The sequence below is a fragment of the Arvicola amphibius genome, chromosome 1 (assembly GCF_903992535.2).
Source record: "Arvicola amphibius chromosome 1, mArvAmp1.2, whole genome shotgun sequence".
In the NCBI taxonomy this organism is placed as follows: domain Eukaryota; kingdom Metazoa; phylum Chordata; class Mammalia; order Rodentia; family Cricetidae; genus Arvicola; species Arvicola amphibius.
In genome coordinates, this window is record NC_052047.1 from 66,901,536 (window position 1) to 66,913,521 (window position 11,986).

At 45.6% G+C, this 11,986-nt stretch overlaps 1 protein-coding gene across 1 annotated transcript; it reads right to left on the reverse strand.

The window, feature by feature from the left end:
• Positions 1–2,696: 2,696 nt before the first annotated feature.
• Ywhah (tyrosine 3-monooxygenase/tryptophan 5-monooxygenase activation protein eta) lies at positions 2,697–11,597 on the reverse strand. The gene is made up of 2 exons (XM_038316121.1): positions 11,329–11,597; positions 2,697–4,125 (listed from the first exon to the last, which is right to left on the reverse strand). The coding sequence occupies exons 1-2, from the start codon at positions 11,413–11,415 to the stop codon at positions 3,472–3,474; spliced, it is 741 nt and encodes a 246-aa protein (XP_038172049.1). The 5' UTR covers positions 11,416–11,597; the 3' UTR covers positions 2,697–3,471.
• Between the last annotated feature and the right edge of the window lie 389 nt (positions 11,598–11,986).

Below are 11,986 nucleotides of genomic sequence, written 5' to 3' on the forward strand. Positions count from 1 at the left end.
TTTAGACCAAGTTGGCCTTGGAATCAGAGATCTGCCTGCCTCTGCATCCTGATTGCTGGGATTAATGGCATGTGCCACCACTGCCCAGCTTCAGTCCTTTAAAGCTTGTTTAAAAATTTATTTTGTATTCTGTGTGTGTGTGTGGGGGGGAGGTGTCCACTTGAACAAAGGTACTCACAGAGGCCTGCTCCATGTTTAACCCTGGAGTTAGGGTTACAAGCAACTGAACAGGCCAACATGGGTGCTGAGAATCAAACTTTTAATTATCTCAGGGGCTATTCCTACTGTTAAGTACTGAACCATCTCTGCAGCTGAACTAAAGCATCACTTACCAAGGTGACTAGCTCACAGAAGGCAGTCAGCAAGTGTCATTCGTTATTCATAGCTCTGTCCTCCACGATAGCCTAGGCACTTCCACCTTGGGCAATATCCCTTTCATCTTCAGCTCCCCCAGCTGTGCGCCTCCTGCTGTTCTAGACACCATCAAGGTCTGCAGTCCAGTGGACATGGCAAAGAATGATGCAGAGTTACCTGGTTGTTCAAGAGAACAGGTTTCCCCAGGCCAGGAGTCCAGAATATTTTATAAGATGTCATTTTGGAGGAGGGAGCAGCAGAGGCTGGTCACTAGAGTCATCTTTGTGGGGTCTACTCTTCAGATAAGGGATCAAAATAGTTGTGGCTTAGGAGCCATGCCGTAAGGCAGCTCCATGTTTAAAATGTTTGCCAGTCCCAAACACCTCAATTCGAGTGACCTTTCTGTCATGGCCCCCCAACTAGCTGGACTGCAGGTACATGCTGTCATACTCAGCTCAACACCCCAGTTTTGGCTTTTTGCATTGAGAAAAGCTCTTATGTATTCCAGACTGGCCTGAAGTTCACTATGTAGCTGAGAATGACCTTGAATTTCCAATCCTCCACCTCAGTGCAGGGATAGCAGGTGTTTATGTGGTACTGGGGGATCCAACCTGAGGTTTCATTTGTGTGACGCAAGCACACTACCATCAAGCTACAACCCTCCCAGCAGTCTGCTTTGACTTCAGCTTTACCTCTTTGAAGATAGGCACCTTAAATAACATGGCTGATACCTAGTTTTCTCCAATCAAAAGCATTAACACCATTGAGTTTCACTGTAGATTCAGAGACTATACACAGAAATTCCCAGAACATTTGTTTGTCTTATCAAATGGCCCAATGCCTAAAATCTGTTTTTAAAAAGTCACTTAAGGGCTGGAGAGATGGCTCAAAGGTTAAGAGCACTGGCTACTCTTCCAGAGGACCTGAGTTCAATTCCCAGCAACCACATGGTGGCTCACAACCATCTATAATGAGGTCTTGTGCCCTCTTCTGACATGTAGGCATACATGCCAGCAGCACATTATATGTATAATAAATAAATTTTTAAAAAGTCACTTAAGTTATTCTTGTGTAAAAGAAATAGAAGACCTTAAACATGCCGTAGGATGCTAGATGGGCTATAAAGCAGGCTACAGCAGCTTATAACTCCCTCTTGGCTCAAGAAACCCCAAGAATCAGGTGGACCTGATTCTTTTTTTAATATTTATTTATTTATCATGTATACAATATTCTGTCTGTGTATGCCTGCAGGCCAGAAGAGGGCACCAGATCTCATTACAGATGGTTGTGAGCCACCATGTGGTTGCTGGGAATTGAACTCAGGACCTTTAGAAGAACAAGTAGTGCTCTTAACCTCTGAGCCATCTCTCAAGCCCTGAGTGGACCTGATTTACATAGTGAGCTCAAGGGCTACATCAGTGAGACCCTATCTCAAAAAAGGTAATTCAAGTTTCGAGTAAAACAAAAACAAAAAAAGGAAGTATCCTTTAAAATAAAACTGCTTGAGGTACTCAGCAGGTAAAAAGCACTTGCCACGGCTTCATGCTCCTGAATTCGGATCCTGATGCCACATGGTAGAAAGCCAACTCCCCGTGTCCTTTACCACCACACATCAATCCACACACAAATCCCCATCACATTTTCTTTTTTCAGACAGGGTCTCACACTGTAGCTCTGGCTGGCCTGAACTGCTGTATCGACCAGGCTGGCCTCAGCTATGCCTGACTGCCTCTGCCTCCCAAGCACTGGGATTGAAGGTGTGTGCCATGATATTGGGCAGAACTCCCCCCCTTTGGAGCCTGTCCTAGAACTTGTCCTGTAGACCAGGCTGGCCTCGAACTCAGAGAGAACTGCCTGCCTCTGCCTCCCGAGTGCTGGGATTAAAAGTGTGCACCACCGACAGGCTTGGCAAAAACTTTTTAATCACTAAAATCTGCTCTGGCCCCAGGCTGTACACTCTAACTAGCATTTTATAATATCTAACCTGGAAAATGAGCCACATAAACTCAGGGTTTACTGTCAGTACTATGTATCACTCAATCCTCAATGGATTAACCTCAGACACTCCCACCACAGACAGATTCAACCTTACAGTGGAGTGGTACCCTGCTACAGAAAGCAGCACTTCTCCTGGCTCGTTTATAAGCATCAGTTACCAAGGAGAGTGGATAGTGCCATTGCACAGAAAACTACTGTGTGCTACACACTGTTTAATGCCACCAAAGGACAGGGAAAGTCTGAACACACACTACCAACGCTACAATGCTGAGAAACGCAAACCGGGACTCAAAACAGCTTTGTAGCGAGGAAGGGGAAAAAGAAAAATCAAGGCCAGGCACTGATAATATCCCCAAAGCAGCATTTATTTACTCTTTTAAGTCCAAAACATTTATTTTAGCTGTCTGGCATTTCATAACCACCCATCATGATTGACACAGGTTGACACACATGATGCTGTCAGGATACACAAGAACAATAGCCAACGAGTTACAAAAAATAAATCCATGATTCTTAATCACAACCAAAAAAAGAAAGTTACACATATCAAAACTTCTGATGCATTGCATTGAAAAGAAAGTGTGTGCACGTCATAATTTAAAGAGGCACAGCAAGGGCTGCTGAAAGCTTACGTTAAACAGTTTATGAAGCTGATGGTGAAGGACCAAGTTGTCGCTGTGTCAGTTTCCATTAGCTGAAGGAAGGGGTGAGAGGGTCAAATTCATTTTTGCATGCACAAGATGTACTGCTTAACAGAACACTATCAGCTTGTTTGAAATAGCAGCCATAGCCTGTGTTGGCTAATTCTCCTTTCTACAATCCTCAATTACCATCACCTGGATTTGCCATAGATCAACAGACATAATAAAATGCCTCATTCAGAACACACTTCTCTGCACAATTCAAAAGGGAATGATGCCCTGTGGCTCAAAGCAACCATCAGTCCAGCAAATGCCCATGAAGGTTTATCTGAAACTGCTTCCCAAGGGACAGGAGGGCAGATCTGAATAGCTGTGCTGCCAATACAGATAGGTTTAGGACTAGATATAGTGATTGTGGCAAGGAAGAATCAGTGATGGGGGTGGTGGGTGAAGGAAGGGCCAGGGACCTGAAGGATCTTCAGTTGCCTTCTCCTGCTTCTTCATCCTGCTGGTCGCTCGTCCAGAGGGTGAGGTTGTCTCGCAGCAACTGCATGATGAGAGTGGAGTCCTTATAGGAATCCTCATTTAATGTGTCCAGCTCAGCTATGGCATCATCGAAGGCTTGTTTGGCTAAGAGGCAGGCCTGCTCTGGTGCATTCTGGATCTCATAGTAGAACACAGAAAAATTGAGGGCCAGGCCGAGCCGGATGGGATGCGTTGGCTGCATGTGCTCTTTGCTGATTTCGAAGGCTTTCTTGTATGCGGCCTCAGAAGCTTCCACCACACTGTTTTTCTTCTCTCCAGAAGCCACCTCTGCCAAGTAGCGGTAGTAATCGCCCTTCATTTTCAGGTAGAACACTTTGCTCTCATACTGGAAATCATTGCAGTTCTTGATGAGGAACTTGTCAAGAAGAGCCAAGACATCATTGCAAACTGTCTCGAGCTCCTTCTCGATCTTCTCCCGGTAAGCTTTAACTTTCTCCAACTTCTTCTCATTTCCATCTGCCATGGTTTTCTGCTCAATACTACTAATGACCCTCCAAGAAGATCGCCTGGCACCAACTACATTCTTGTAGGCCACAGAGAGGAGATTTCGATCTTCATTAGATAGAGGTTCATTCAGCTCTGTCACCTGCAAAACACCAGAGGCAAACATGAGTGCAAAGCCTGAGTATCTGAAAGTCATCCACCTTGAACTCACAGACATCCACTTGCCTCTGCCTCCCAAGTGCTGTGATCAAAGATGTACACCGCCACAACCTGGCTCTTTTTCTTTTCTTTTTAAAAATAATTTATTCATTTTTATTTTATTTGCATTGGTGTTTTGTTTGCGTGTATGTCTGTGTAAGGGTGTCAGATCTTGGAATTACAGACAGTTGTGAATCCCTTCGATGTAACAATTCTGTTCATAATGGAACCAGGCACAGGCACAGTGACTGTGATCTCAGTATTTACGGCATGATAGAGCCTAGGGTAATTCAAAATTCAAGTCTGCGATGGCTCAGCAGCTAAGAGCTTGTTGCTCTTACAGAGGACCAGTGTTTGGTTCCCAGTACTCATGCTGTGTGGTTCACAACTGTCTATAACTCCAGTGCCAGGAAGACCTGATGCCCCACTGTCTCCACATATACAAATAAATATTTTCTTTTTTTTTTTTTTTCAAGACAGGGTTTCTCTTTGTAACAGTCCTGGCCATCCTGGAACTCACTCTGTAGACCAGGCTGGCCTCAAACTCACAGAGATCCACCAGTCTCTACCTCCCAAGTGCTGGGATAAAAGGCTTGCGCCACCACTGACCAGCAAGACTTTTTTTTAAGATAGTGCTTCTCTGTATAGTCCTGGCCATCCTAGAACTCACTCTGTAGACCAGGGTGGTCTCAAACACAAGAGAGCCACCTGCCTCTGACTTTTTTTTTTTTTTTTGGTTTTTTTTTTTTTTTTTTTTTTTGGTTTTTTGAGACAGGGTTTCCCTGTAGTTTCTAGAGCCTGTCCTGGAACTAGCTCTTGCAGACCAGGCTGGCCTCAAGCTCAGAGATCCGCCTGCCTCTGCCTCCCGAGTGCTGGGATTAAAGGCGTGCGCCACCACCGCCCAGCAAGAAAAAAAAAATTTAAGTGATGTTTTCATTTTGGTAGAGGAATGACTGAATGGGTATCATGGAAGGCATTACAGTGGTACATAATGCTAAAGACTCTGCTCTGTGGTACTCCCCTCAGATACTTCCAGGCTTCACCCAAACTAAAATGAAAAGTACATTCATTAGTAAATGCCCAACTCTAATAAAAGGAAGCAATGCTACTTAGCAGTCATCTTTTTTTTTTCTACAAACTACATGACTAGAATCTAGGTGGCCATAAATTTTGAAACACAATTACTTTAATGGAAGAGTTCAATTTCATCAGCTACAACTTTTTCTAATTTTCTTTTTATTTTATTTTTTGAGACAGTTTCTCTGCGTAGCCCTTGCTGTCCTGGAACTCAATGAGATATGCCTGCCTCTGCCTCCTGAGGGCTGGAATTAAAGGCATCTCTCCATTTTTTAAAAACAAGACAAATTAACAACAAAAGTAGTCTCCAGGTCAGCAATTTAACTGTTGTCTTAACCACACTGCCTCTGGCTGCACAAACTCGCAACCCCATAGCATTTTTAACCATTCTCTGCTCTAGGATTACACAGCATTAGTAAGTCACAAGTAACAGTTTGCTGCTAACTCATTTATCTTCCTATGACATCATTTGCATACTCAGAAATCTCTAGGGGCCTCCTCCCACTACTCATAAGGCAATAAACTGGATAAAAATAGACCTAGGGCCAAAACCAGAACATGACTAGAAAAACGTAAAAAGTTCTTAATCTGGGAGATACCCATTATCAGCTGTAATACTGAGCAAACAAAACTGACACAGGAGTCAAGCACGGTGATGCAGGCCCACAGCACAGGTATTCAGGAAGCTGATGCAGGAAGACTGTGCACTCACCTGCTTGGGCTATGTAATAAGCTCAAGACCAGCAGAGATAACTAACATTCTAAACTTAATACCGGCCAAATGAAAACAGCTCCTCTCAGTGTCCTTAGAGACTGAATTGCCTTTGCCTTGCTTTTGACATCATACAACCCAGAAGACTGGCATGCTGCACGCTACCGTCTCTGAAGGCATGGAGACTGGTAGCTTCAGAAGCTCTGCCCAGTTCTGATCGTCCAAGTGTCAATGCCCACGGCAGAAGAACAGAACATCAGTGAAGGAAGGGTGAGGAAACATGAAAATGCTAGCATTAAGCTACCTCCACGGGGACACTAGGGGACATCGGTTAACCTCTGTGCAGAGGACAGAGACAACCGCAGGTGCCATTCTTCAGGCATTGCTCATCTTTGAGGGTCTCTCGCAAGGGTTTGGAACAAGTAGCCTAGACTAGAAGACCAGTGAGTCTGTCTCTGCCTCCCCAGGTCTTGGATTAAAGCCATCTGTTCACCAACTGTTTTGCTGCTGGTTTAATATGGGTCCTCATGTTTGTACAACAAGCACTTTACCAACTAAGCCATCTTACCAGTCCTGACACGTAAAATGCAACACTCAACTAATAGCCAGAACCAAAATCCGACCAATTCTTAATTATTACACTGAAAAATCCTCCTGGCTTTCAGAACAGGCAAAGTTCAAGCCTACAGACTTCCCTTTTTTTTTACAAGTGGTAGATTCTATTTTTAATCAAACTTGGCAGATACACCCAGTAAATGTTAACTGCTTATTAAGTCCACTTACATAAAGTAATCAGAACAATAGTCAATATAACAGAACATATATCAGAAACTATTCTGTAACTTCATGGGACATTGTACAACGTTAAAATGAGAACTCAGCATTTCAAATTCTGGACTTACAACCATCTAACCAAGACGAAATTAACCACTGTAAACCCCATCTGTAAAACGGTGGTACTACAAACAGTACTTGTAGACAGACCTGTTTTAACACTTCATGAGAGCCGAGGGAGTCGACCACTGGTAGAGCGTATGCTGAGCAGGCACAAGACCCTGGGGTTTGATTCCTAGCACCAGACAATTTGTATAAAAATAATAGGTACATAACTAACAGCTGCCATCTAATGAATACTAGTAAGTAAAACAAAAACTCCTCAAACTTGCTGAATATGATATGGAAAACACTGAGGTAACCCTCTAAAACTACTGCTTTTTTAGACAAGGTCTAACTGCATAGCTCAGGCTGGTCTTGAACTCACAATAATCCTCCATCCTCAATTTTCCAAGTGCTGGAATTACAGGAATAAGCTATCAGACTTAGACCACACCACATTTCTAAAGGAAAGGTGTAACCTCTACAGTTAACCTCTATTAGTAAGGAAAAAAAAAAAACCTAAAAACCAAAGAGCACTACCCCCCTCCCCCAAATGAGTAGTATGGCTCCCATGAAAGCTTTTCAAGAGACAATTGAAGAACCTGAATGCAGACAGAGATCACAAGTCCTACTTTCTGGGCAGGAAAGTTATGTATCTGTTTGCCACCTAAAATACCTCTTTTGGGCACAGGGACAAAGAAAGCCAGAGCCCTGAGTATGCTAAGTGCTCTCCCACCCAACCCCAACCCTGGAGCAGCCTTTGACTGCAGCTATTACATGAATAATTAAATGTCTTCCTCAGCTTAGATACTGGTACAGAGAGAATTACATTTCGATGCCCAGCTAGTGGAAAACAGATCTCCTAATTTTCATTTACTTCAAACAGCACTAAAGTGGCTTTCATAGCACAGACATTCACGGTGGCTCAACTCTAGCACTCAGGAGAGTGCTAGCAGAGGCCAGCCTGATCCACTTAGGGAATCCAAGCCAGATGGGGTGGGTATGCACAGGGTTATAGGTAAGGGTTATGGGGGAGAATGGGGAATAGTGAGAACCTGTCTCAAAAAATTCTCCATATTGACAATTTTTGATGCATCTTAAAAGTCCACAAGATTTCCAGGCAGTAGGTAGTCTCAAACTTTGAATTCCAGAACTCAGGAGGCAGAGGCAGGCAGATCTGTGAGTTCGAGGCCAGCCTGACTTAAAGAGTTTCAGGACAGGCTCCAAAGCTACAAGGAGAAACCCTATCTCAAAAAACAAAAACAAAAAAAGAAGCCCACAGATTGTCTCCATAGCCATTAGGTGGGGTTCTCCTTTACACACCACCTGCTCCTTTCCCCACTGTCTCACAATCTCACAGCCATTAGTAGTCAGGCCCTCTTGCCTTTTCCTGTCCTGTTTCGTTAAATGTGGTTTTGTTGCCTGCACTTAGATATTCATCAAATCCAACATTTCGCTCTATGATCTGTTATGTATGATTTGCTACTGTAAAGACTATAGCAGTTGGGTGTGCTGGCAGCCTGTAATCCAAGCACTCAGGAGGCACAAGCAAAAGAAGCCTGGATTTGAAGTCAGTAAGACTTTAACAAGATTGTATAGCGCTTATGTTCGCATTTTTTAATTTCATAATTACCATCTTTATTCTGATATAGAGACTCGGAAATAAGAAGACATGTTTACTTCTCTCCCTATCAATACAGAAGCCTACAGTTTCCTTTTCTCCTGACATCTGTCCTTTATAGTAACATTCTAATTCCACTTAATATAGGTGAGATCGGGAAGGGCTTGAAGACCCATTTTTTAATTAAGCTTCTGTTGTTCAGAAACATTTGCTGACTCTTCATGAGTTGAGACAGAAATACAGATTTGAAGCCAACATCACTATTCCTAATGTGTGTGGGGGAAGGAGTGCTGGGGAATAAAAACTGGGGCCCTCAACACACTAGGCAACAGCTGTACCACCCGCTCCACCTCCAGCCAAAATTCTTAGTTTACCACTACTGCCCTCCAGGTGACGCTGCTGGATTAAGAAATATCATTATAAGCATTATAACTAAACCATTTAAAACAAGAAAGAAAAAGAACCTGGAAGATTAAAGACAAAAATTGACTATCACCACTATTATTACTAACACCAATATTCCTAATTTTATACTTCAGAGACCCTGCAACCAGATTAAATTTCAAGGTCAGAGTAGTGACACTGGCTCACTTCACCAAGCCAATGCCCTGCTCCACTCTCTCTAGAACAGTGTGCTTACCTGCCTCTTCATGGCCTGAAAAGAAAGCCCACACAACCCCAGAGGGAACCAGGCAGGGTGGTGCATACCAGTAACCCCAGCATTGAAAGGTAAAGGCAGGATCATCGGGAGCTCAGACTCCGCTACTTAATGTGTTTAAGGACAACCTGGGATACACGAAAACCTATCTAAGAGAAGGAAAAAAAACCCAACATAAGTATACTAGAATTCACTCTTCCCAAAAGCTTTAATTAAGGCTTATGAATGGATGACCTATTAACATTTATTAAGAATTTCATCTATAAACTACACCAACAGGCAAAATGAGATTGTTCTCCACCTACCTAAAAATATATCCCACTAATATAGGTGACAGATATTAATTCTGGTAGGAAACAACTCCCCTTATTTAATAGTTAATTTGAGGGAATGTTTTATCAGCAATTGAGGGTGCAAATATTAAGTTCTCAGTTCTTGGTGTCTTTTCCAACCCAGGACTCCTTTCAGACACGGATTATAAATTTCTAACACACTCTAAGGTCCATTAGCTTGTACAATGTTACCTAATGCCCCAGAGAACATCTGTGAAGAAGGAAACTGTTGGACATTATTCAAGCCCTCTTAGAAAGACCGGAGGGCCTTTTCTCCCTGCTGAAAACATACTCTGTCCTAGTAACATCTCTCTAGTCTTTTCTCAATTCCCACCTCAGGACAGTTGATAGCTCCACACAAGTGTCAGCCATTTTCCCTTAGCTTCCTTTCGCCTTCATTTAAGCCCCATCCCTTTCTCTCCAACACCTTCCTCTCCCACTGCAGCCTGGAAGGTCTACCCAGGTGTCCAGGGGGAGGCCTCAGCCTGCACAGAACCGTCTGGTGACTCGGTGTGGACAGTGGTGGTTTGCAAGAGCAGATTAGGGATTACAGTCTTGTTCCCAAAAATTTGCAAAACTGCATTTTAAATTCGTTTCTTAAAGAAGGCCCAGACTACAAACCGAGAACATCCTCTGATATAAATGAAAACCTCCGATCTTCTCAGGATAGCATAGTATAAAGCTGGAATCAGTATCACCAATGGATCAACAAATGGGCTGTGTTGCTGGTTTCCAGAGACATTTTGCTGAATGTGTAACAGGACACTAGAGGAAGGATAACTTAATTATTGCTCTTACCTGGGAAATCCTCAAAGGTGACCTCAATTTTATATTTCATGTAGTATCAAAATTTTCAGATTAAATTTGTAGAGTATCTGGCTTTATAATTTTTTATTTAAAAATAATTTCAAAGGCCAGCTATAGGGCATATGTGCTACATATGAGCTAGGGCAGTTAACTCATTTAAGTCAGCTAAAAATCGCCCCAAGGGCTATTGAAAAGGCAGATTTCTGAGTCTCACTCCCAAAATGCTTGTATATTTAAAAGGCTAAGGTGGAGTCCAAGGGAATTCTCCCCAGTCTTAGGAGGTTCACACCAAGACTAACTAGTAGCCACGGCTGTGTGACCTTGACCAAAAACAAATTCATTTAAAAAAAACCCAGGACGATGTAAAGAATCGTCTATAGTGAGGTGGTGACCAGAATTCAAACACTCGGACACGCAGGTAGGCTCTAATCTACCGGGCTGGCTAGGGTGTGGCTGGGCATGTCTCCTTCACCGGAAATAAAGCTGCAGAATCCATCTATGAGGGTCTCAGGAATGCAAAGGCACCCAGGTTCCCTTCATTTTCATTTCCTCTCCAAGCAGACACGCTGCCTTGAACGTTGTGATATTCTGTAGAGTCCCACGCCCTCCTTCACGCCTGTGCCTCCTGGAAAGGGAGGTCTTCGCACACAAAGCCAGACCCGAGAGAGGTGTGGAAAAATGGGAAAGAACCAACTTCTGGCAAGCAGAGGAAACAGGTCGTGGCAGAGAAAACCAGGAGACGGGGCTCCACTCGCGGATGATTCTTTATTACAAGTGGGTGAATGGTGGAAGGGAAGCACGTTTCGCCTCGGGTCGGGCAGAAGGGTCTAGACGCAGGAACGCGGTTTCCTCGTGTACCCCCTCCCCCACCAGGGCTCCGAGCTCGGATCCGGCGACCCCCGCCTGCCATCCTCCGAGAGGGGGACCCCGCCCCGGCCGGGCCTCGCGAAACGGAGAGCCCGGCGGCCGCCGCGCCCCAAAGGTGGCCCGCCGTGCACAAGGAGGGAGCCGTCGCCCAGGCCCGGGCCCGCCCCACAGCCCCCCAGGGCTCCCGGGGCGCTCACCGCCTTCATGGCGGAGGCCATGTCGTCGTAGCGCTCCGCCTGCTCCGCCAGTCGCGCCCGCTGCAGCAGCTGCTCTCGGTCCCCCATGTCGCTCGCGACTCGGCCTCGCCTTGCGCGCCCGAACCGCCTGCTCGCTCGCTCGCTCGCTCGCCCGCCTGCTCGTCCGCTTCCCGGTCGCCGCCGAGGCCGCGCCGCGCACGCGCACTGGCTCGCCGGCTGGCGGGAGGCTGCAAGCTGAGCTGCCGCTCGCGCCCTCTCGCTGGCTGGCTGCACGCGCAGTGGCAAGGACCGCGGAGCCGCCGAGAGAGGACAGGGGGCGCCGCGGGCGAGCGGGCGGGGAGGGAGGACGCGACCACGCCTGCGCAGTCGGAGCGGCCCGCCTGGAGGCGCGAGAGGGGGGCGGGGCGGCCCAGCCCTAACGGTCTTTTTTAAGGTGACGTCATGTACTATAAATAGCTGCGGCGAGGGCCGCGCTGGAGATCTGCGCAGGCGCCCTCGGAGTGGTGCATTTTACCGCCGCAGTATTGGAGGGTGGGGAGCGGTCGGGGTGCGGCGACGCTGGTTCCTCAGGCAGGCGTTGTCGCAGCCCAAGCCAGGAGAGTGCCACAGAGCCCATGTTAGAGCTCAGGCTTGAGGAGGGTCCTACCAGCTAATAACT